This window comes from Spermophilus citellus, assembly GCF_964194105.1.
Source record: "Spermophilus citellus genome assembly, chromosome: 8".
Classification (NCBI taxonomy): domain Eukaryota; kingdom Metazoa; phylum Chordata; class Mammalia; order Rodentia; family Sciuridae; genus Spermophilus; species Spermophilus citellus.
This window is the reverse complement of record NC_138189.1, coordinates 56,276,659-56,301,168: the sequence shown is the minus strand read 5'-3', so window position 1 is coordinate 56,301,168 and position 24,510 is coordinate 56,276,659. Positions and strand designations below refer to the sequence as shown.

The following is a 24,510-nucleotide window of genomic DNA, read 5'->3' as shown; positions in this document are numbered from 1 at the left end:
CGATCCTCAGTACCACATACAAATAAGTAAATAAAATAAAGATTTTTTTTTAAATGAGGCACTATGATTCTGCTTTGTGAAATAAATTATAGATGCATAAACAGTTGCATAGAAAAAATGCTGAGACGCAGGTACAGTGGTGCATGCCTATAATCCCAGCAAGTTGGCAGAGCTGTAGCCAGAGGATCACAATTTCAAGATCATTCTTAGCAACTTAGCGAGACTCTGCCTCAAAAAATAAAAAGGGATGGGGATACAGTTCAGTAGTATCTGAACTATATTTAGTACCTTTACTAAAATAAATAATGTGTGTGTGTGTGTGTGTGTGTGTGTGTGTGTAAATGAAAAGAAAAGAAAGCAGGCAAGCAACCTGAGAAGATAGATCTGAAAATTAGTTGAGTGGGTATTTCTATTTTTGTGGGTTACATTTTTCTGTATTAGTTTAAAATAAGCATATATTCGTTTTGTAATTAGAAGAAACAATAGAAATAAAGTCATTTTGAAAATATAAAAAGGTGTGAAAAGCAAGAAGCAACAGAACTCACACATCTGCCAACATGCACAGCTCAGGAATGCCTTTACATACAAAATGAGCTCCAAAAATAGAGGTACATTTCCCTGATCCATTTTTTATCATAATAGAATACCTGAAATGGCTTATAATGTTTTTAACTTAGAAGGGAAGGAAAATTCCCATGGACTTGGCTTCAAATATGAATGACACTCGTTAAATGTAGAATTATGATGATGATGCTAATAATAAAACTATTAAAATAATCCATGAAAATGATGTTTTACCCTTTATGATACTTTTTTAAAAAGATAAGTTTTTCTATTAGCATGCAGAAGGGGTTCTTCATGGAAAAAGCACATAGAGGTCCTGAGAAGAATCAGAATTAGGCTAAATTTTTGTTTCTTTTTTTTTTTTTTTGGTAAGTATGAGAAGTGACACCTGCTTAAATAGTCACCCGCCACTCATAGCCCCCATGCATCTCAAGGCCCCTCCTATGGCACTGCCTTTGAGCTCAGAGTGGGAAGCCTCTGAGAGGCAGACTGATGAGACGTGGTAGCTGGTGGACTGCAAAGAAGAATAAGCAGCATACTATTGTTTTTTGATATTTGCTATCATAGTTGCTATTAGTTTTTCATCTTATTTTTGAAATAAAATTGGAGTGTGGGGGGAGATGCATCTTAAGACTTAGCTGTGAATAATTTTCAACTGAAAATTATAGCATGATTCAGGATTTGGGAACAACTCCATTTTACCCTCTGCTAGAAAGGATTTTTTTCTTAACTAAATGACTATAACTCTTCAAATTACTGTTCCATCTTCTGTCATTTTAAACTAGATAAAATAGGACCTTTTATTCTTCATGTTTTACCCTCCGGAAGGTTTTGATTCTCTCCAAGGATCTGTAAGTCTTTGTTGTTAGCCAGTTACACTCTTTCAAGCAAGCTTTCTTCCCATGCCTGCAAAACCAGCCTCTTCCCCCTTTCTCCCTTTGTTTTGCTCATGACGTGTGATTTGCCTCTGAACTGTATGTCTGTATTATTAGCTCCAGGATGACAGCGCTGGCTCTCTGCCTACTTGCCCCAGGGACTGTGGAGCAAACATATTAGTGAAGGATGATACCTCAAAATGACCCAGTGGTGTCTAATTTTAACATGTAATGACAATTTTTAAAGTAAATGCATGGAGGTTAGGGAAAAGGTTCACAGCTGATAATAAAAGGTAATGGAAAATTAATGCAAGAACATAAAATGCTTCGATTAACCTTTCTTAAATGCAGTAAATATCAGAAGTTCTCTCTGTGGCCATTGGCTAAAGAGGTTCCAATTTAATGTGGAATCTGTCTTCTACTACATGTAAAGGGGTCAATTAGCTGCTGAAGACCAGAAGCTCCTTAAGCTCTTTCTGGTGCTGAAGACCCCAAAGACAGCTTTAAAGAAAAGCTCCCATGTGTAATTCCACTTTGACTTTCATCTCCTGTTGATCAGCTCCAGGCATAGTCAAGAAACTATGCAACCATTTCCAGCTCTGTCTACCACACCATTTGGAATCTTTTCTCCTGCTCATGAAGTCCCCGAGCATCTATTTAACCTGACTCGGTCTTCACTCAGCCCTCTGCCAGGTGACATGAAAAAAGATCTAGATAATTAAATTGTAACAAATACATCTAATGATCTCATTTTATTCTCATAACAACTCTGCTTCATCCTGCTTTTATAGATTAATAAGACTGCACAAGAGTTAAATTACTTGCTTTATCCTTGGTCATCCATGTCAGCAGAGGTAAACTTTAATTAAAGCCCCCCCTCCCAATTTTAAATCCATCATCTTTCCTGTGATGTCATTCTATATCTCATAGGATTGATACACAATACCTTCCAGAGAATGTGCACATGTTTATAGAGGACAAACCCTGGGCTCGATGGAATGAATCTTTAAATGGTAGAATTTCAGGCAGAGAAATTTCACAAGTTCTTGGTGATACAAATAATACTCAGCAACAATGTGAACTGACTCAGTCACTAACCCAAAAGGTCCTACCTGCTCGATGCCTTCATAAGCTTTCTCTATACACAGCTAAAAAGCTTGACATCCAATGCAGGACCCAGACTATTTCCCTTCTTATAGAAGATTTAAGCTCCATTTTGCAGATGCTGAAACTGAAGTGCACAGAAGCTCGATGCAACGTGTAGGTCAAAGAGTTCTAGAAATTTAATGTGCCAACTTCTGGTCTGATAAGACCAAAGATGGGTGAGTGAGAGAGTCTACTCAAAATATTAATCTTGTGCCAATAAGTGAATTAAATTAATACAAATCTATAAATAAATAGTACAATCCTAAACATAAGGAAAAATAATGTAAAAAATGAAAAGCATGAAAGAGAAGATTGGAAAATAAATCAGGAAGAAAATATTTCCAAATGTTAACAATGGTTTTGACTAGAGACATATTACAGAAGACATTTTATTTTTTTATCTTTTTTGGGGGGTGAAGAGGGGTACCTGGGGTTGAACTCAGGGGCACTTGACCACTGAGCAACATCCCCAGCCCTATTTTGTATTTTATTTAGTGATGGGGTTTCACTGAGTTGCTTAGCACCTCGCTTTGCTGAGGCTGGCTTTGAACTCACGATCCTCCTGCCTCAGCCTCCCAAGCCACTAGGATTACAGGTGTGTGCCTCTGTGCTCAGCTACATTTTTCTTTTCTGACTTTCAACTTTTCTACAATAAACCACACTAATTTCACAATGTGGAAAGGAAAAGATTGTTATATACTATTCAACTCTACTTCCACTAGTAGGCCTCTGCATTAATGTAGACTCATGACTTGTGAAGGCAAAATAGTAATAGGAACCTAAACAGTATACTTACCCACCAACTGTGGGAGAGAAGAAGCCTCCCGGTCAAGCATGATCGATCCTTTCTCCATACATGTCCTAAGCTCAAATAAGCTGTGTAGGGACAACGTGGCCACATGGGGCTTACTCCACCTCTCCCCACCTTGTTCCACTTTTTCTTCAAACTTAATCCATCTAGAAAGATGAAAATAGTGAACAATAATTAAAATTTCTCCAACTTCCTCTAGAAATAGCAATGTCAACCCCTCCATTTCCACTCTTACCAGAACTTTCTTTTTTATGTCTCATTTTGTAAAGTTTTAATAGCTTACTCTATCATTTATTGCATTACCTTCTGGAATACACCCAGAGTCATAGACCACTCCTCACCCTACAGTTAGAGAGAATAAAAGTAACCAAAAAGAGACAAAACATCTTTGTTTTTATACCTGCCCACATGTAACCATGAAAACACCAAGAATGATTTTATTTTTTATTTTTTTTTATTTTTGTATGGTGGTAAGGATTGAACCCAGTATCTCACACATGTTAGGCAAGTGCTCTACCACTGAGCCACAACCACGGCCCCCAAGAATGATTCTTTAACTAAACTTTTTAAATAAGGTAGAAAAATATGCATCTCAAAATTCTCCATGTGGATAGAACCTACAATGTATAAAAATAGCCACCACCATGAGGATCTTATTGAGACTTCACAAGGCAGGTTCATATAAGGTAAAATATTAGTGATGAACCAATGTTTATCTCAAACAGTTGGAAACCCTGATGTGTCAAGTGGTGAAATGAACATAAAGTTTCCCTTTGTGGATGCTTAACGGAGGGTCATCATGTTTGCTGTGTCTTTGTTTATTTCTCAGCTAACAAATGCTCCCTCTCATTGAGATTCTAACAGAAGCTTTCGCCTGCAAGTCTGGTTCCATGTGTGTTTAAAAATATACAAGCTCAGTGAAAAACAGATCTACTCTGATAATAACACATCTTCTATAAACCTTAGCAATGGAACAAACAGCCATAGCTGCTGCTTTCTAAGACTCTTAGACATTTTGATAATACGGCAATATTCAGAAACAAAAAGTTCAGGTAGAGCAAAGCACATTTGGTAGTTTTTATATCCCATACATTACACATGGACTGTCGTACACTGTTAAAGGAAACAGAAAAGCATCTTTGATTGCTATACATCACCATCCAAATGAACACACTGCTTTGTTTTATTCAAACATTATGAAAGATACTGGATAAAAGAAAGAGGGAGTTAAAAATTGTTTTTCCTACATTTTTCACCCAAAGGTTTAATGATTGAAAAAATGTTTTCCTAGAAAAAGCTAAACACTCACCTAACTCACCAAAGATGAGAACAAAGGGCAGAGAACAGAGGAAACTCTATATAAAGTATTATTTATAGAACTCTTACCAACCCCAAAGGAAAGGGAAACACACATCAGGAGAAACCGAGTGAAAATAGATCAAGCGATCAACCACAAAGCCAGATAATATTTAGAATTTAATCAAGACTAACACAAATATGATTCAGAAGTATTCTGCCATATTCAAAGACTCTCCCTCCATGCTCCTGTCATGAAGCCCCAGAGAGCCAGGCAATTCCTGTGTCAGTGGTAACCCCATCCCAATCTCACTCAATTCTAAGACCCCTGCTTTTTCCCCTTATATCCCACACCCCAAAAAAGGTAAGCAGTGGAGATTTTTAAATGTTTCCCCCAAGATTTAAAAGGTCAACAACAACACCAAAGAGGCTCTGAAATTCAGAATGAAACCTAGTTTATTTCTACAAGAGTGGTTGACTCACACTCCAGTAAAGAATCAATGAGTCCTAATACTCTTGCATGCATGTTGGTGTGCGTATATGCACACCTGTGATTGAATTAGCACTTCTTCATTTTGGTTTGAATGAGAGCCAGAGAAATAGAAGGGGCTAGGAGAAGAAAAAAATGACAGTTTTACATCACACACTTATAGAATTCTATGGGTGTAACCAAAACAATAAGAGGTAATTAGGTAATCAGGGTTATTTCAAGAATAATCATTTTATGCAATATGATACATTGGTTAACTTTAGGTATAACATTTTTTCCAACTTGTTCATAAATTCTTTAACCAAGTTTTTTGGTAATGGTTGTGGGAACTGTATTTACATCTGAGGTTATAATTTATTGCCCAAGTTCAGGCTCCAGTAGACAGAAGATTTCATGGAATATGAAATCAAGTCAGGGTTACATAGAGTTACATAATTTATAGAGAATGTAGTGACTCCTCATTTTCTATTTCTAAGTATATTCTTATTAAATTACAGGTAGATTCTTTGGTGGTAGATTCAAGCCCAAGATGAATGACAAGAATCAACTAGAAATTATTTTAAATGAAATATCTTATATGTCCTCATTACCTTAATATCCTTACTAAATGAGTGTCTCCTTTCTATTAATTTCCATCAACCTGTACTGCTAAACCTGTTCCTTAAAAGAAAACTATACATCACCGATGTCCAGTATTTGACAGTGGTTCTTTTCTGCCATTACCCTTGCTATGGTATAAATGTTTATGTTCCCTGACATTCATATGTTGAAATCTTACCCCCAAGGTGATAGTATTAGGAAGTACTTTGGAAGTACTTTGATCAGAAGGGTGGAGTCCTTGTGATTGGGATTAGTGCCCTTATAGAGAGAGTCCCAAGTAGACAGATAGCCTCTTCTACTATGTGAGGATACAGCTAAAAAGGCACTTTACATGAGAAAGTATCACCCCTCAGACACTACTGCTGCTGTGGCCTTGATCTTGGACTTCCCAGCCTTCAGAACTGTGAGAAATACATTTCTGTTATCTATAAGCTACCCAACCTATGATATTATATTACTGTAGCCAAAAAAGGCTAAGCCAATCCTCAACTGCCCAAACAAAATAAATTTAATAAAATTTTTGTTAAAAAAAGAGAAGCAAAATCACTGGATTCCTTTGTGGCTGCCTCTTATGCATTCCTCTCCATAGTTAACAGTGTAAGGAACCTGATTGGACTTAAAATATGAATTTGAAGACATTTTAAAAGTACATTTTAAAAATTAGAAATCATAAATCCCAACTAAGTTGGACTTACAAAATAGCATTACTCACCCTCCTAGATTATACTAGCCCTTTAGGTCAAGATTTAACCATAAAGGAATGGAAACATAAAGTCTTAAAACTAGCCTTTGCTTAAAATCTACATTCCTAAGGGATAAGTATTATCTCAGCTCAGCAACTACTTCACTTTGCCTTCAGTAAATATTGAGAGCTGTGATGATGTCATATTATAGCACAGCTAACAGCATAACGGAACCCTGGGATAAGGCCTATGAAATTCCTTCAGAATGTACTATCTCAAGTGTTCAAGGAACAATTATACTTTCAACATATTCATTTAAGCACAAAAGAATGGTGTGCCCATATAAACAGATTGTTTGCAGATAGTTTCATTCTGGAAACTGCACGCACTATATCTATCTACCTCACATACCAAGGACAAACTTGTGGGGAAAAAAAAAAACTGAACACTACTCAATTCAAATCAGAAGCCATTAAAAAGAAGGCTAAGGCAAAAGACCAAAGTTCAGCCTGAGTGCCAATGAATCTGTAAAGGTGCTTTATAACCATGCAATTATGTTTCTTAAAAAAACAGACGTTTTTATTGTAGAGTGTACTAAAAGCCACTATGTACCCTTCATAATGACTACGAGTAACCATATATTTGGAATAAGTTTCTGACTTTTCCTCTTGTTTCAGTACTTGACATATTACAGGAAAATTAATTTCAAAAGTTGGCTTTTTAAATGCTTGCAATTACAAAACCGTTGTACCCTTGGAGGGGAGTTTATTAGGTGAAGTTTATTTATTCCAAAGTCTTAGAAGAATAATGATAAAGTACTTTGCAGTTTACCACACTTTGAGTGACTGCCAACCAAACAACTTTTCACTCATTTGTTGAAGAAACAGAAGGTCCACTGGGAATCACTGGATTTTGCAACTTTCCAATCATATGATTAAATATAATTAAGAAAAGACAAGACCTCTAACTTAAAAACCTTCCAGTTTTACAGTGGAAAATAGACACGACCTTTGCACTAGAATATAACCCAACTACATAAAACTACTGAAATGATACTAAATTTCTTGCTAATTAATAAATGCCTCATTACATATAAAAGAAGTCGATGCTAGTACATACCTGGGATAAATTATGATTTTAAGGAGAATTCTTAAGTTTCTAGATGGACTGTAAAAATTATTGCATATAATTATCTAGATGTAATTACATATAATTACATTCTGATTAGAATTCTCAAGCCTTTTTCTTACAGAAAAAAAAAAATGATCTCAAATGGAATTTCCCAGAGTAATTCAGTACAAAAAGAGAGAGAAAGTGTAGATTGGAAAGAAAGTGATCCATGTCAAAATCCACAGGGTCAGTGTACCTTCTGATGTGTCATGACCGTGACCTTAAATTAGGTTTCCCAGAGGTGAGTCAGGTCAATCAGCCGAAACACAAATAGGTGTTCCCTTGTGCTGTCCCACTGGACATGAAACATCAACACCCTTTCCCTTTGTTGGCTCCTATCTGTTGAAACTGTGACAGCTTTTCTTTTTACCCAGGTTTGCCAGTACTGTTTGAGTTATGCTGGATAAGTGATCTTTAACACATTCACTTAACAGTAGTGAATTCCAGCACTGTCCATCTGAAAAGTTACTGAAGCAAAGCCAAAAAACAATAATCACATTTTCAGATATATTCCTAGCTCAAAGAAATAAAGAGTTGGGGGGAGAGGGGGGGAGTCCCTTCCTCCAGTTGTTGGGCCATCACCAAATCTGGGCCACAAATTATTCTTTTTACCCACTTGCTTCATGAACCCACTAGCTGATACCTAGGTTCTTAACAAGAAGCAAGACTTCTGTACCATTTCCAAATGATTTGATTTTAATCACTGCTATCTCAGTGAATGTCATTTTTATAATGAGCAAACATTCAGAAGTACTCTTTTAAAAGAGTCACATTCCTTGCCATTCCATTGATAAGATGCATTTGTGGGGGCTGGGGAGGTGGCTCAAGCGGTAGCGCGTTCGTCTGGCATGCGTGCGGCCCGGGTTCGAACCTCAGCACCACATACAAACAAAGATGTTGTGTCCGCCGAGAACTAAAAAATAAATATTAAAAATTCTCTCTCTCTCTCCTCTCTCACTCTATCTTTAAAAAAAAAAAAAAAAAAAAGATGCATTTGTGGGGTCTGATAAGTCTATCCTTTGTGCAGTGTTCAACTTGGGCTCTGTTTTGGAAGAGTCACTGAAAATTCAAAGTTCTAACTTACAGGAAAAAGAAGAACAGAGACAGGATGTGAAAAGATGGGTGGCAGATAGAATTGACTGTTACTTTAAACTCCATATAAGTAAAAACTTCTTTTGTTCATAGTACTACATGACTACTGCACCTTATAAGACTTAAATAGGGCATCTACCCTATTACTGGAAACAATCTCCTTATTGTTTGAGGCACAGGGCCAACCTGAAATTCCTGAAGTAGGATTCAAACCACAGTAATGCTGAGGCTCCATGTAGAATATTCTCAGTCAAATCAAATCAGTACCAACTGAAAAGTATAGAACCTAAAAAGGAAAAGTAGGGGGAATTGTGTTCTGTGGAGTATAGACTCCATAGAAACTGCATTAAGCTGGAGAAGTATGAAAGGTTAGCTCTCCTTGGAATACAACATTCTACCACCTGTGAGTGTAGCCCAGTGGTAGGGCACCTTCTTAGCATTCATGAAGCCTGAAATTCAAACCCCAGCCCTCTCCCCGCAAAACATGTCTATCAACTGAGGTTGTTGCAGGACAGAATTCTCAAATTTTTTTTAAGATCAGAAAAAGATTCATGTCACATCTTCATATATAAAATTAATTCCTTCTAAGCAAAAGCTTTTTTATTAGTCTGGTAGGTTGGAGAACTTTTAATAGGGGAAAATAAATTATCATGTCTGGGAAATGGACATCACAAATAGAAGTCAAATTACCACAAAAAACATTCTGAAGTAAAGACTGCTTAAAATCTGAACATTTCTGGAAGCATAATCATTTCCAAACCTTCAGAGAATTTAGATGGAGCAGCAAACTAAGGATCAAGGCTCTATTTCTCTTTTCATTCGTTCTATTAACCTATATTTCTTGAGCATAAGTATGTGCCAGGTAGTACCTAGCACTAGGAATAGAGTGATAAACAAAACAACTGCCCTCACAGAACTTTAGTTCTATTGGGAAAGGACAATAACAATATACATAATACGCCAAATGGTGACAAGTGGTAAAAACTAAAGTAATGATGAGCAAGTGCTAGGAAGTGTTGAGGGAAAGTTTCAACTATAGATAGGGCAGCCCTGGGAAGATAATATTTGAATGAAGGCCTGAAGGAGGGGAAATGAATTCTGCAGGTAACTGTGGTGGTACATGGCAGGAAGAGGGGACAGCAAGGGCAAAGTCCTTGACAGAGTAGAGCTTGACAGGCCAGTGGGGATCAAGCAGACTGAATAAGGAGAAAGAAAACAGGAGATAAGGTCAAAGAGACCAGGGTGGATAGCTCATGAGGGAAGTAAGGGCTGGTGCAGAGAGACCAACTAGGTGGAGCCACTCACAGTAATCTAGGTGCAAGATGGCAGCCTGTGCCAAGGTCATGGGAGTACTGAAGGTGAAATGTGGTAAGACATCTGAATATCTGAGTACCTTTAAGGGAGAAACAGAATTTGCCAGTTGATCAAATAGCAGGTAAAGGGAAAGACAGGCATCAAAAAAGACCAACATTCTGGCTGACACAACTAGAAGAGTAAACTATTTACTGATGTGGAGAAATCTGTAGGAGCTGCAGATCTGGAAACATGGATTTTGAGACTCCCAATAGTTCCAATTATATTTAATTCCAATTAAGTAAGGAAAGAAGTCTAGCTTAGAGATAAAAATGCAGGTGCTATTCACACATTGATGAAGTAGTTTAAAACTTTAAACAAAGGTCTTCTTCTGAGCTTTATCAGTGATATGCTAGGTACCTTGGGGCTGTTGTTCCACAAGCGTTCATCATTCAGAAAGAGAGAAATTATAATAGAATTCCAACTTTGGCCAATTAATATGTCTAAAAAACCATTATATTCAAAGTGGTTATTTCTAAGGCAATCAGTTATGAACTTATCACATATTCAACAAATATTTATCACCCAGTATGAATCAAGAACAGCAAGGCACTGGGAACACTATAGTGAACAGCCATGGTAGTCCCCAGGTTTAGTGTCATGAGGGAAAACAGATGGAAATAATAAAAACACAAATTAGTGATAAAAATTAATTAATAGTAATTGTGGCAAATACTACATATGAGAAGTTATAAAGTGTGGGCTATTAATGAGTGTGAGTGCTTTTTATTCCTAGACAACTTCTCCCTGACACACAGTATACTCCCAGTGCTCTTCCTACAGGCAATACAGTCTCTGAGAAACTGATTACATCACTAAGATGGCAAAGATGTTTAAAAAAAAAAGTCTTCAAAGATGGTAGTAAATAATTCAAGATCACTTTAATCTGTAATGATCTTAAAGGGAAATATTAAGCCCATCTCATTCAACACTGGGTTACCTATACAATGAACTGCGACCTCTCCACCCTTTTGGGACTAAGGATAATGTCAAATAAAGCACAGTCTACTTTTGACTGAAATAAAAAACAGACAACAATCCCTGCACTCTATGATAACTACAAAATTTCAAGATAAAAATAAGAATCAAACCAGCCACAGCTAACTACAACAATACACACATCTGAATAAAATTTTAGAGCAATAAAATAGGCTTATGTTAGAAAGGCTACAACCCAATATTATGATCCTTTGATAGAACAGAAAACACAAACTCAGGGAGACCCCGTGATATGTTCAAAATTAAACAATCAGAGAACAGCAAAGCCAAGGCTAGACCAAGACCTGACAACACATAATTGAGGTTGCACTAATACAAGTTTCACTCCATACTTTCCTAACAGAAAGAAAGAAAAGAGAATAAAATGGAGACACCAGTAAAAGTTTTTGCTCTGAAGCCTTCTTTTCGGAGGACACTTTAAGGACTAAAATTATATTTTAAAGATTTTTAGTATACAAGTTATTGGTTCTTAAAAAGAGAAATAAGAGACAATTGCTGTGTCACAAGAGGTCCCAAAGAGCAAAAAGGAAAAATCTTTGAGAGCATTAGAGTAAAATACAGATGTGCTACCAAAGCTTTATAAGTAAAAGAGAAAAATTAATTCAGTATTAAACAGACGAGTTTAAACAAGCACACTCCCTCTAGATGTCAATTAGAAGGAGAATTACCCATTAAGTGGAAATAAAATATTTGAAAATCGGATCCCTTGTCTTAATGCTACTGTGAGGGTAAGGAATAACCTAATGTCTTTTTTCTTTGCTGACCATGGTTTAAGTTATGGAAAGCAAGAAAGTCTTCACGGGTTCTACTAAACTTTTTAAAAGCAGGTGTGTCTGTAAGTCCAAGCTACCTCAAAATTCTTGGTGAATAATAAAAGCCTCTCAATCATTATCAAATGAATCAATTTACAAAACCTCTCCAGTATTAAAAATACCAAATGGCTGAAGACATTCAGCAATACTTAAAATTGTGGAAATAAGAATAAATTCATAAATCTGTAAAGCATAGTCTGAGTACCTAACCTATAAAAACCCAATCAAATTGACAAAGACTTCATCGTAAATGGTATAATATGTGAAACTTTTAAGATATGCCTCAGAAGAAAGTCCTTCCTTTAACTCTTAAAAGAGCCCTGATGTCGAAAAAGGGGGACTATTGAGCTTGCTCTCTGTAGTTCATCTGTTCTGACTAATCATAATGATGAAAATATTAACTTCTTTCTGACTCTGGAATAGCCTATCTAGAATAGAAGAGCAGATGAAGGTCCCATTTCCATCAATTAACACAGGAGACCTTTGCCTTTTTTAGCTTTATTTCTCTTAAACTAAAAACCAGGATACTGATTGGTATTCCTCAGATTGTAACACAGCATTTTGAACTTGCTTCAAACTTTTCAATAAAGTACAGAGGTCACTGTATGTGTTTCTTCTGCTCCCTACTGCACTCCCAGAACATAAAATAATGCTTGGATATATACTAATCACTCAAAAAAGCACTGGGTAAATTGAATTGATATGAATAAATTATTGTCTATAAAAGACATAGCTTAACATTATTTTATTTAGAAAACTGAAACAAATTGGTATCTCTGTATTACAAAACAATGAGAGACCAATATCAAAGTCTTTATATCACATAATTATTCATGTCACAAAAGAAGATTTACTCTGGGATATGTAACTGAATTTATTTGTAAAGGAAAGCTCAGAAATCATGAAACTCATGAAAGTTTATCTACCTGTTATAGTGGTTAATAATGTAGAAAGCATTTCTATATCTTTATATGTGTGTGTGTGTGTGTGTAGATAAAAATATGATATAATTATACATGATATGTTACACATTTTAAAAATGTATTTATTTATTTTTATGTGGTGTTGAGGATCAAACCCAGTGCCTCACATGTGCGAGGCAAGGACTCTAACACTGAGCCTCAACCCCAGCCCCAATATTACACATTTTATATAACATAAATACATATCATACATAATAGGTATGATTATCTACACTTTTTATTGTTCTTTTTAGATATACATGACAGTCGAGTGTATTTTGACATATTACACATATATGGAGTTCAACTTATTCCAGTTAGGATCCCATTCTTGTGGTTGAACGGGATGTGAAGTTATACTGGTTGTACATTCATAACTGAACATAGGAAAGTTATGTCCAATTCATTCTACTATTCTATTCTCACACCCCCTCCCTTCCCTTCATTGCTCTGTCTAATCCAATGAACTTTATCTACTCTTTATTGATGATGAATCCAGAGTTCTTTTTTTTTTTTCTTTTGAGTTATATATGCAGTTCTTTTTATTTTTTATTTTGAGGCGGGGTCTTAATAAGCTGCTGAGGTTGGCCTCAAACTTGCACTCTTCCTACCTCAGCCTCCTGAATCACTGGGATTATAGGCATAAACCACTGAATCTGGCATAAAACCAAAGAAACTAAATACCATTCAGCTAACAGGAAACAGAGCATAAAAGTAAACTGAGGTCTTTAAACTCCAAATTGAAGTGAACCTTCTACTTGCTTTTAGCTGGATGTTTAGAAGATGACAGGTTTTTACTTGAAATCCCACTCTGCTAATTCCTATCACCGTCTTCACAATGCCTCTCTTATCATGGAGTGAGAATAAAACAAGGTCTCACAAGATAAATCGGAGTTATTTGCACATCTATTGGCTATCATCTTTGGGTGCCTGAGTTTATTATCTCTATAAAATACTTTACCATAAAGTAGAAATATAAATTGAGATCAACTTCTCATTCATTATAAAAGTCAAACTTACAACAGCACAGGGCAATGAAACTATGATTCAACAGTGAAAGGAAGGGTGCCCTGCAACCATGTCAATGTAGAAGAAAAGAAGAAATAGGGGTGGGTCACTCCTTAATGCAGCAGCAACATCACCCTCATTGCCCATTCAGGGTGTGGAGGTGAGAGGAAGGCACCTGCAGGCTCACCTATCATGCCCCACACTCGTTTCCCTGAGTTAGTACAGCATATGATCAGCCATGCCTCACCTGGCTGTCTCCTTCCACTCCATCTCCTGCCCATCCACGGCCAGCAGCTCATCCAGTTCGGTGAAGAGCTGGGGAGGCGCTGGGCTGTCATCCTCCTCTCCCAAGATGAATCGGATGCGTTCTGCGGCAGGAGAGACTGCAGAAGTGAAAATACTGTGGTTAAACACTGGCTGGACAACCCGGAGGAAAGTGTAGCTCCGAGATCTTCCTCTCTCCCCAGGGTTATTGGGCTTCCCTTCCACATTTTCAGTAGACATCTTTCTTGCTGACTCTCCCTTATCCCCAACCTAAAGCCAAAAAGCACTCAAAATTGGCCTCTCTTATTTTGGTCCAAACTGTATCTCAGTTCTCCAAAAGAACTGCGCTCCAGGTCTGTGTAGTTTGTAACCAAGAACCTTGCGCCCTCAGATGTGCTGAGGCCCAACCACATGACTTCTCCTCCTTCCTCACTTATGACCCATCCAAAATTATAAGACAGAAATCATCTTGGACCAATCACATTTTCATGTAGCTGTGGGAGGGACAACAGAGCACCCCAATCCTGGGTTTTCCTTAGGCCCACACCTTCCACCCACCCTCCCTCTGTCCAATGTCTGAGCCCATGGCCCTCCCAGGCTCCTCGCTGACCATAACTAACTGCAAAGTTGGTAAAGGAATATTTAACAAGATGAGGTCTCTTTTTTACATAATGGCAGTACCCAAAAATATTTAGTCACACTTCAATGCACTTGAAAAACAAGTCCAAGTAAAATATTGTACACCTGAGAGGGAAAAAGTTTTCCAACACACTTAAGCAGATAATTGAATGCCCTACTAGCTCCTTTTGACCCCATCTCCTGGAAATCATGTAATGAAAATTTAACTAGAATTTCCCCCAGGTTGTAGGTTATTTTCTCTTTTTTAAAAAAGAGAGGGATGAAAGCATTTGGAAATTGATGGTCACATTAAAAACTAAGGCCCATGTATACTTTTATAATAATAATCCAATGACATATACATACGGATACAATTGATGTATATCACACACATGAATATAATATATAAATCAATAGATTTATATTTAGATTTCAATACAAACAACCTAATAAAACATGAAAATGCCCACCATCTGAAAATTACATAAATACAGGACAAAATAAAAGTTGAAAGGTCAAAATTTATTTACTGCAAATAAATCCATGAAAAATATTCAACCTAATTAGTAATCAAAACTAATTATTAAAGTATATATGTTTCACCTATTGAAATATAACAATAGGAAAGAATGACAATGCCCAATGTTTAGAAATTGTGAAATAGTATCTCCCATTGTCGGTTGTTAGTAGGAACCTAAATGGGAAAAAAATCTCTAAAGGGAAATTTGGAAGGATGTGGAAATATTTTAAAAGTATATCCTGGTGGCTGGGATTGTGGCTTATTGGTAGAGCACTTGCCTAGCACATGTGAGGCACTAGTTGCACATAAAAATAAATAAATAAATAAAATAAAGGTATTGTGTCCATCTATAACTAAAAAAAATTATTAAAAGTATATCTTATAAGCCAGGAATTCTTCCACTAAAAATACATTCATTTCAAATAAATGCTAGCTGTTTCAAAGATTTTTGCTACAGTGGTGATCTTTGCAGTATTGTTCATAATTAAGAAAAAAAAGAAAGAAGGATTGGTTAACTAAACATGGTACAAATACACAGCAAAATACCATGCAGTCATAAAACATGAATTCAAGATTGCAGGGTTTTTACATGTATACCATATAAAATCAAATGAAAAAAAATAATCATAGGCATAAAGTGGCCCTATTCTAGTAAAGAAAAAATGCACAATACATATCCATAAATCAAAGTCCAAAACTGAGGCAACCCTCACTTTGCTCAGTTCTATCATGTGTGTGTATTTCAGGTAGCACAGTTTAGTTAAATAACACAGTTCAAATTTCTGTTAACATAGTATAGTAACTGTAATGGCATAAAGTAAAACCTTTGCTGCTAGCTCTTCAATCCATAAATCACTACCTAATTAACAAATGTGCATGCTAAACAGTGACCAATCATGGATCTTCTTTTTTTAATATTTTTAAAATATCTTTTAGTTGGTAATTGCATAAAGTAAAACCTTTGCTGCTAGCTCTTCAGTCCATAAATCACTACCTAATTAACAAATGTGCATGCTAAACAGTGACCAATCATGGATCTTCTTTTTTTAATATTTTTAAAATATCTTTTAGTTGTTGATGGACCTTTATTTTATTTATTTGTGCTGAGAATCAAACCCAGTGCCTCACACATGCTAGGAAAGTGCTCTTCCACTGAGCTTCAACCCTAGCCCCATAGCTCTTCTTTCAATCCGTCAGTGACTGGCCACTAAAAGCTTGTTACTCAATTCACACAAGACAGCAAGTGTGTAGTTGTGTGCCTTCTTGCCTTTCTGTGGTAAATACACATGATGTGGCTCATCAAAAGAGAAAACTGGCCAACAAAGAAACTGATGATGTTAGAAGAAGTGAAATCTGAAACAAACACAAAGAGAGCTGCAGAAGACATCGCCATCCATGGAATGTTGACAATGTTGCCAGTCGCCATTTAAGAGACTCTGAATATAAGGAACTTTGTGAAGGCAAATTATCAAATCTATAAGAAAAAGGGCCATGATGAAAAAGATGACAATGTCTTATAAGAAGTGAATGATGCTGGAAAAAACTTCACACTAGAGAAACCCAAGAGACCACGGCTTGACACAGAAAGCGTAAAGAATAAATGCTGTACGCTGATCCCAACTAAAGAGAACGTGACAATTTGTCTAGGCATTTAAAGGAAAACACCTGTTTGGTCCACTTTATAAGTTGTATAATAGGAAGAAGGCAAGCATTATTCAAGCTACCCTGATAAGATGTGAAAAAAGAAATGACCATTTTAATCTCAATGTTTCTAATGTCTTAAATTACTGTGTACTAAGTAAATAGCAGTTTTAACATTTTGTTTTCCATTTCCCTGTACCATTATAGCCAACATCAAGAGAGATTTTAATGTTTTGAAATTTTTATAAAGGTCAAGGAACAATGGTAACTTTTCCCATGGATTATTAGGATTGCTTTGTATTGATTTTGGCTTGCATGATCATTTTTTATAGTCTTGCACTAGTGCATAAAGCAAGGACTGCCTTAATCACAGGCTTATTTAACTATACAGGTATATTTAAACTAAAGCACATTTTAAATGTTATATAGATTATTTCTAGAGCTTCAATGTTTTCTTTTCTATAAGTTCTAAGTTTTTACAATCCATCCATGTATTCACTCAGCAATGTGTATTGAGCCCAGTCTATCCTCTAAGTAGTCTCTATTTCATGCTCTGAAGATAAAGGATAAAACATGAAAAAAATTATCCCTGATATTATCATGCAAGTAGGGTAAATAAACAATAAGCAATTAATTAATTTGCTAAATGAACCAATAAATTAGCATACAAACCAAGAGAATATATTTGCTCATTATAAGTGTTTTCAGAACATTAAGGTAATTGAATACATATTGATTTGGTTACAATAAGTGTATTTTATTTCTGTAACCCCTTGGCTTTGAAATTTCTAAAAATCTTTGGAAGAAAAAAAGGATCTAAAGTTCCAAGACTTTTGCGTGAAAACATTTGCAATGCCTTTCCAATCAAGAAATTGGAATAAGTATTTTAGGTGATCAGGGAGGGCATGAAAATGAAGAAATGACCAGTGGAATTTGGAATCCTAAGGAACAGACGTTCATGCTGCTCCATTTAGTCACTTCACTTCTTTATAGTGGTCCTGGAACTGACAATCACAAATTCGATTACCTTTTCATCAGCATTCAACATCAAAGATCCCTAAGGGAGAAGTAGCTTAGGGTGAAGTCCAGGGTTGAACAATCAACTTTTTGTACATTCCTAAAGATGGGATATAGGTCTGTCCACCCCCTCTAACAGGGAACAAATGTTTTTTCCAGGTTAAACAGCAGAAGTTCCTGCACCAACAGCACACATCCCTGCTGGGGCTGCTCCACAACACACTGCTCTCTGGACCAGCATCCTCCATACAAGAAAATACCAATCACTCTCCCTGACAGCAACTCAAAGTGGCTTCAACAAAATGGGAGTTCAAAACACAATTTGAGTCAAATGTATGAAAGATGATATATCATGAGCTATGTAATGCTTTAAAAAATCAATAAAAAAAATGTGACATCACCCCAGGTGATATCATTAGGTGCCATCAGGTACCATTTCTAATACTTCTTATATGTTATCTTATCCCCTGAGCAAGGAGTATAATAATCCTTTGGGAAGTAAAATTTCACAATCATGTGTCATAAACTAACTTGTGACTCTAGTAAATTTCTTCAATTGCTCCCCTAAGATTTCTGAAGAGGCCACAGCAATTGTATTGCAAATAATGACCTGAAGGAGAGTCCCTGTCGCCCGCAAATACCCTTCCCAAAGACTGCTAACATCACTCAACACAAAGATACCCAGAGAATTGATGGATCATGAGTTATGTCAGGAATTCACTGTTTCCCATAGTCTTTGATTATGTAGGGAAATGAACTAAATAGAAGAGACAGCATTGCAGAGAGAAGAGTATAGACTCTGAAGCCAGACTGCCTAGGTTTGAATCTTAACTGTTATTAATTAGCTGTATGACCTGAAACATGCTACTTTATCTCTCTGTGTTTCAAATTTCCCATCTGCCAAAGGGGATGATGATGATGAAGCATCTACAGTTGTAGTTTAAGAATTGGCCTTCAGAATCACTGCATATTGAAAATGTGTAAGACTGGAAAGAAAAATGCCAGGAGTGGTGCCTGTTTCACTTCAGTGAATTCAGTGGCTTCAGGGATGAGAACACACAGGTGTGTCTACATTCCCAGGAACAGACAACAAAGAACAAGGGGGACATAACAAACCCCTTTAGCCTCACTTAATACCTGGGTGGGGAGTATATCAGAAAGTCAACTATGTTGAATAGGAATACTTTGATTCTTAGCAATAACTAAACTAACCTCATTGTAAAAGAGAACCTGAAGAAAAAAAGAGAAATTCCCAGGGAGGGAAGAATTGCCAAATTAATCCAATTACTCTCTTTTTTTTTTTTTTTATGGTCAGCAAAGCCAGTAAATCAAAGTGAAGTCCATGCCTCTAATCTACCTTGATTTTCTTTGGAATTCTGTGCTCTGATGAGAACATGTTTTGGTTTTTGAAGTAGAAACACTGAGATTAAAACAGTCATTTCTTTTTCACATCTTATCGGGGTAGCTTGAATAGTGCTTGCCTTCTTCCTATTGTACAACTTATGAAATGGACAAATCGTCACGTTCCTACATCAATGTGGTTATCTCTGACCAGGGTCCACATGAAGGATGACAAAGTGTTCTGTGGGGTTAGCAAGAGACCCAGCACTCCCAAATTCCACTGAGACAAGAAGGCAGGCAGGAGAGCTGGCCACGGCCACCCCACCACCAGCATCTACAGTAGACATCTCTTACACATCACCACATTCACTCCCACTCAGCCTGGACTTGGCCTCAGAGTTCATCTGGACAGCCACTATCCATCAAGCAGCTCAGAAGAGACCCCGCTACCATCCCCAGTTGCAGAAGAGTCCACACAGTTGCCGGCCCCTATCTTTGCGCCCAACCTTGTCTCCCAGACAGAACTGTCTTGTGACTCACAGAGGAGCACACCTGCTCACTTTCTGTTTTTGTTTCACCTTTCCTATTTAGAATAGGAGCATACCCTTTTCTCCTGGCTCCAACTCCACTTCCCAGTTTTGAATTCTATCTTTTTCAGTATCCCATGTACAGCAGCAAGGGGCTCTACCTTACAGCCATAATAACACTTCATGTCTGAATGATTTCTACAGGCACACAGCCTCTTCATTCTTACCAACATTCTATAGGTAATTTTCCTCCCAGCTAGACACCAAACCAGAAGGTGGGCTGCGTTTTATGTGCCCTCTTCCAAGACCAACACAGAACTATCACATAACTTTAAATGCTAAACTAAGAAATTAGAGGTGGCTGAATAAAACTTGGATAGTTTCAAGTATATAAAAATGATTTGCAAAATAAATCTCACATTAAGAACTATAAAACAGAAAACATTAAAGTTTTGAAAACTGCTCTTAACCTATCCTTCCTTTAATCCCTCTTCACGTTAGTGGTCATGTGACCAAATAAAGTAGACATTGAATGTGGACTAAGCCTCAAATAAGAGAATGAAAACCTTGGGCAAATGCTTTCCTCTGCTAGATGCTATCTCCCCCTATCCTGAGGGACCACAACACTTAATCTGTACCTCTATCAGGAGAGTTGATATCCACCTGCTTTGTGTTTTATATATTACTATACTCTGTCATGCTTTTTTCTAAGTCATTCATTTAGTTAAAAACTTATTTAAACTACTATTGGTGCCTACTTTGGGTACAGTTAAGTTATACAAAGAAGAATGAGTGGGAAAAATAAGTAGGAGAATGAATGAATAAACAATACATATTTTGCCCTAGTTCCTCAGAAGAGTTCTTCCTGTGCCCTTTTCTCTTGCTCTTTTTAAGAGCATCTTGGAAAATGACATGGTTTGACAAAATGGAAACTCTGAGGTCTAGCAATAGCACACTGCCATTTTGTAACATAATTAATACAATCACAATCATCCCTTGGAGTCCACACACGGAGGACTGGTTTCACGCCCTCCACCCATGGATACTAAATTCTGCAGATTCTCAATCCATTACATAAAGTGGCTTAGTGTTGCATATCTCCTACACTTATCCTCTTGTGTACATTAAATCATCTCTAGGTTATTAAAAATTTCTAATAGAATGTAAATGCTATGAAAATAGTTGTTATATGACATTGCTTGGGCAACAACGACACAGAAAAAAGTCAGTCTATAGTAAGTACAGACACACTTATTGTAGGCCTTCCAATGTCTTCATGGCTGGTTAAATACTTGGTTGTGGAACTGATGGATCTGAAAGGATGACTTAAATTTTTAGTGTATGAAATATACTATGGTGTTTGTTGAAAGATCACAAAATATTTTTATGATAAAGTTCCTGTCCTAGGGAATTTAAGGATGGGAAGATAATACATAATAAAGAACATGGTATCAATAAAATGGTAATATGCAATAACTAACATTTTGAATGACTACAGAGGCCTTGTGAGAAACACTGTTATTACATCATTTACTTTACACAACCCTTGATTACAAATAGATAACTGAGTTTTAAGAGGGTAAGAGACTTCCCTAAGGATCACAGAACTAGTAAATTATATGGCCACAAGCCCACCTGTTTAATTTCCAATACCGTTTCTTAGCTAGCACACTCTCACGTAAAATAAACAAATAAATAAATAAATAAACTAATTAAAAGAAAAACATGATCAGATTGCCATATGAACAGTACAAACAGTAAAAGGATTAGATTTCAGAAGAGGCAGAAATCACACTGGCATATGAAATAGTCCTAAAGTAAATTAATTAAACATTTGGTTCATTATCTACCAAAAGGCAATTTGTGAATGTGCCCTTTTATTTTCAGTCTGGGAAGCATCCCACTGTGGCCACCCTGCAGGCTACCAAAAATATATTTTTAATAGAAATGATGGTCATAATAAACAATTTATATTGAGCAAGACAAGTCTACATATATTTTCAGTGGGTTAAATGAGGACTTCTGGATTTTTTATTTTCTCTTTAGCAAAGTCTACAATCTTATGAAGTCTCAGCTCTCAAACAAAAGCCTAAAAAATATTAAAGTGATCAATATGCTATTACCAGTTGCTTTACACAGTTATCATTTTAAGATTTCATTTCGGTCCTTCGTCCTAAGACAAATTTTATAGGTAGACATCATGGTTGTTAAAATTTCCACAATTCATCTAATCATCAGACCACTGTAGTGCTCTTAAAAATATACTTAAATGTTCTATTAAATCCTCAAACTTCATTTTCACTCTTATAAGAAATGAGAAATAACCAAATGAGTGAAACTTCATAAACCTGTAAATGCTAAAACATCCATTTTAGCAATACCTGTTAATTTTGCCATCTTAGCACCCTGACCTTTTTTTCTGATAAATGTATCCTATTTTCCTTTAGAGAATCTTCCTTAGACTTGTGGATTCATGCACTGGGCTGAATCCTCCCGCTGTGACCCAAATGCACGCAATGATCAAAACTCCTGACCACAGCAATTTGTTTTTGAGTGAGCACTTTACCTAAACCAAGCTAGTTGGTGTGACTAAGTGTCAGACTTAGGCTGAAACTACTGGAATATAAATCTTCGCTTTACACTGAGACATTAACGTGGTAATGAAAACTGCAAGGTACTGATGACCATCTTGCAACCCTAAAGGAAACGGGTGCCCGAGAGTAAAGTAAACATGGAAGAACTCAGAACCAAGGAAGAAAGAGGTTCCTGTGCCATCATTTAAAAACCTAGATCTAGCCATGCCTAACAATTACTTTTCAATCATCTGTGGTAATTTTCTTTTAAAACAATCTGAGCTGAATTTTCTGCCACTTGAAACCAAAAAAGTGCTGCTATACACTTCTATGATTCAGTTTTAATAGGTTAGAGTACAGCTAAATTCCACATATTATGTTCAATATGAAGTTAATTGCATTGAATAACCTTTTTAAAATAGAATCCAAATTCTGGAATAATCTATACAAGTCATCCATACATTTTTTTCCCTATGCCTTAACCTACCTTTATCTCAACCAATCCAGAAAATTATTATCAATTTACAGGCTGGCGGGCTCTAGAGGGGTAAATTAGAAGGTTACTTTTTCAGTTTCAAATTAGCCAAGAAACTGAAACAGCTAAATAGCATTCATTAAAATGGATAATTTTAAATATACGTAGGAATCCATGTATTAATAAACTCCCACTCAAGAAAAGCTGTCAATTACCACAATTATCCTTAATATTCCGTGACATTATTATTCAGCCGTAGAGAAATCAACAGCACTAGGAACCTAGATTTAAGAATCCTACCAAACTATCTTACTCAGGAGCAGATTAAGTTCAATGAATTCACTCAGGCTTTTTTAGGAAATATCTGTACCTTAGTATTTTATTTTTAAAATGTAGATGATATAATTTACCTAGGATTTACCATTTCAAAAATGTTGTCATGACTCAGATCCATCTATAAGATACACAGGATTCTTTAGAACAAAATGGTGGTAGCCCTTACATTTCCCCACTTACTGTCTTCTTCCTTCATAATTTGTGCCAACAAAGTGAGTTAAAATACTAAAACTAGGACCTCTGCCGTGGTGTTAGTATTATTTTAGCCATCAAATGAATCTGGCCTGTGAAATTCCAGTGACCATATTAAAAATCACTGGTATGCAGCTTTTTTGGTCTAATTCTTTTATTAATTATTCCAATTATATTAATTATAATTATCTTAATTATATTATTAGTGTTATTTTGATATTTTAAGAATTTCTACTGGAAAGGGAAGCAGAATTTAAATCAGTCATTTGTTTCCAAGCAGACTCAGTGGTGACCTACACTAAGTAATTAAGTTAACTAATGAAAAAAATTATAATTTTTGGCATTTTTTTCCTGAACTTTACCTTCCATGATATCATTTTCCTATTTCACATAATCCAGGTTTGCACAGTATTCAGCTATGAGGGGAAAAAAATGGGATGGCTGACACATAGACATTCCTTTGATCCCAAAAGGATGCCCCGGTTAGTGTTCCCCACCTGCAAAAAAAAACCACCCTGAGAGGGTACAAGGATGGCACCTGGTACCCTGCCAAGGATGTCAACTCCCAAAGTTCTCAGAGAGGCAAGATTCAAGCTGCCAAAATAACACAGTGGGGAAAACCAAATCAGGAACCAAGGAAATCTAGACATCAGATAACAGCCATTCAATGGGTCAGTACAGACCTCAGAGTATGGTCTGTCCCTTCTAGAGTTCTAAATTATGTCATTTGACACTTGCCACATGCCAGGGAATTCCAGAAGAAAAGAAAGGTAAGGACTCAAGAAAGGCAGAAGAATTCTCACAATACCTCCATTCACCCCATATACCAGTAGGGCTCATCTGCCTTAGTAAAAGTACAGGAGACACACTGCCTTATGTATCTGGATAATCATTACTTCTGAATGCATTTTTTTAGCTTCCTCTAATCTTTTGTTCAAATCAATTACTTTCCCCAAAGACCCAACTATATCCAAACTCTTCCTTTAATGAATCAGTACATTCTCTTTTTGTTGTTTGTTTATTCAACATATAATTGGATATCTTACATCCAAAGACTTATGACTTAAATAATATATTCAGAAAAACACCAGAAGGATACATACCAAATGTTAATAATTATTATCCTGGAAGATAGGAATTATTGA

General features: G+C 36.3%; 1 protein-coding gene across 9 annotated transcripts in view; it reads right to left on the bottom strand.

Annotated features, from left to right (window-relative positions):
• Window positions 1-24,510, bottom strand: part of SLC4A4 (solute carrier family 4 member 4) — a gene marked incomplete at its 5' end in the record, with an annotated part of 343,701 nt that overhangs the window by 191,903 nt on the left and 127,288 nt on the right. For all 9 annotated transcript variants that reach the window (XM_081303368.1, XM_081303374.1, XM_081303369.1 and 6 more), the window contains 2 exons: window positions 3,382-3,542; window positions 14,109-14,244. In XM_081303368.1, coding sequence (XP_081159494.1) covers window positions 3,382-3,542; window positions 14,109-14,244 — 297 coding nt within the window. The remainder of the gene's footprint in view (window positions 1-3,381; window positions 3,543-14,108; window positions 14,245-24,510) is intronic.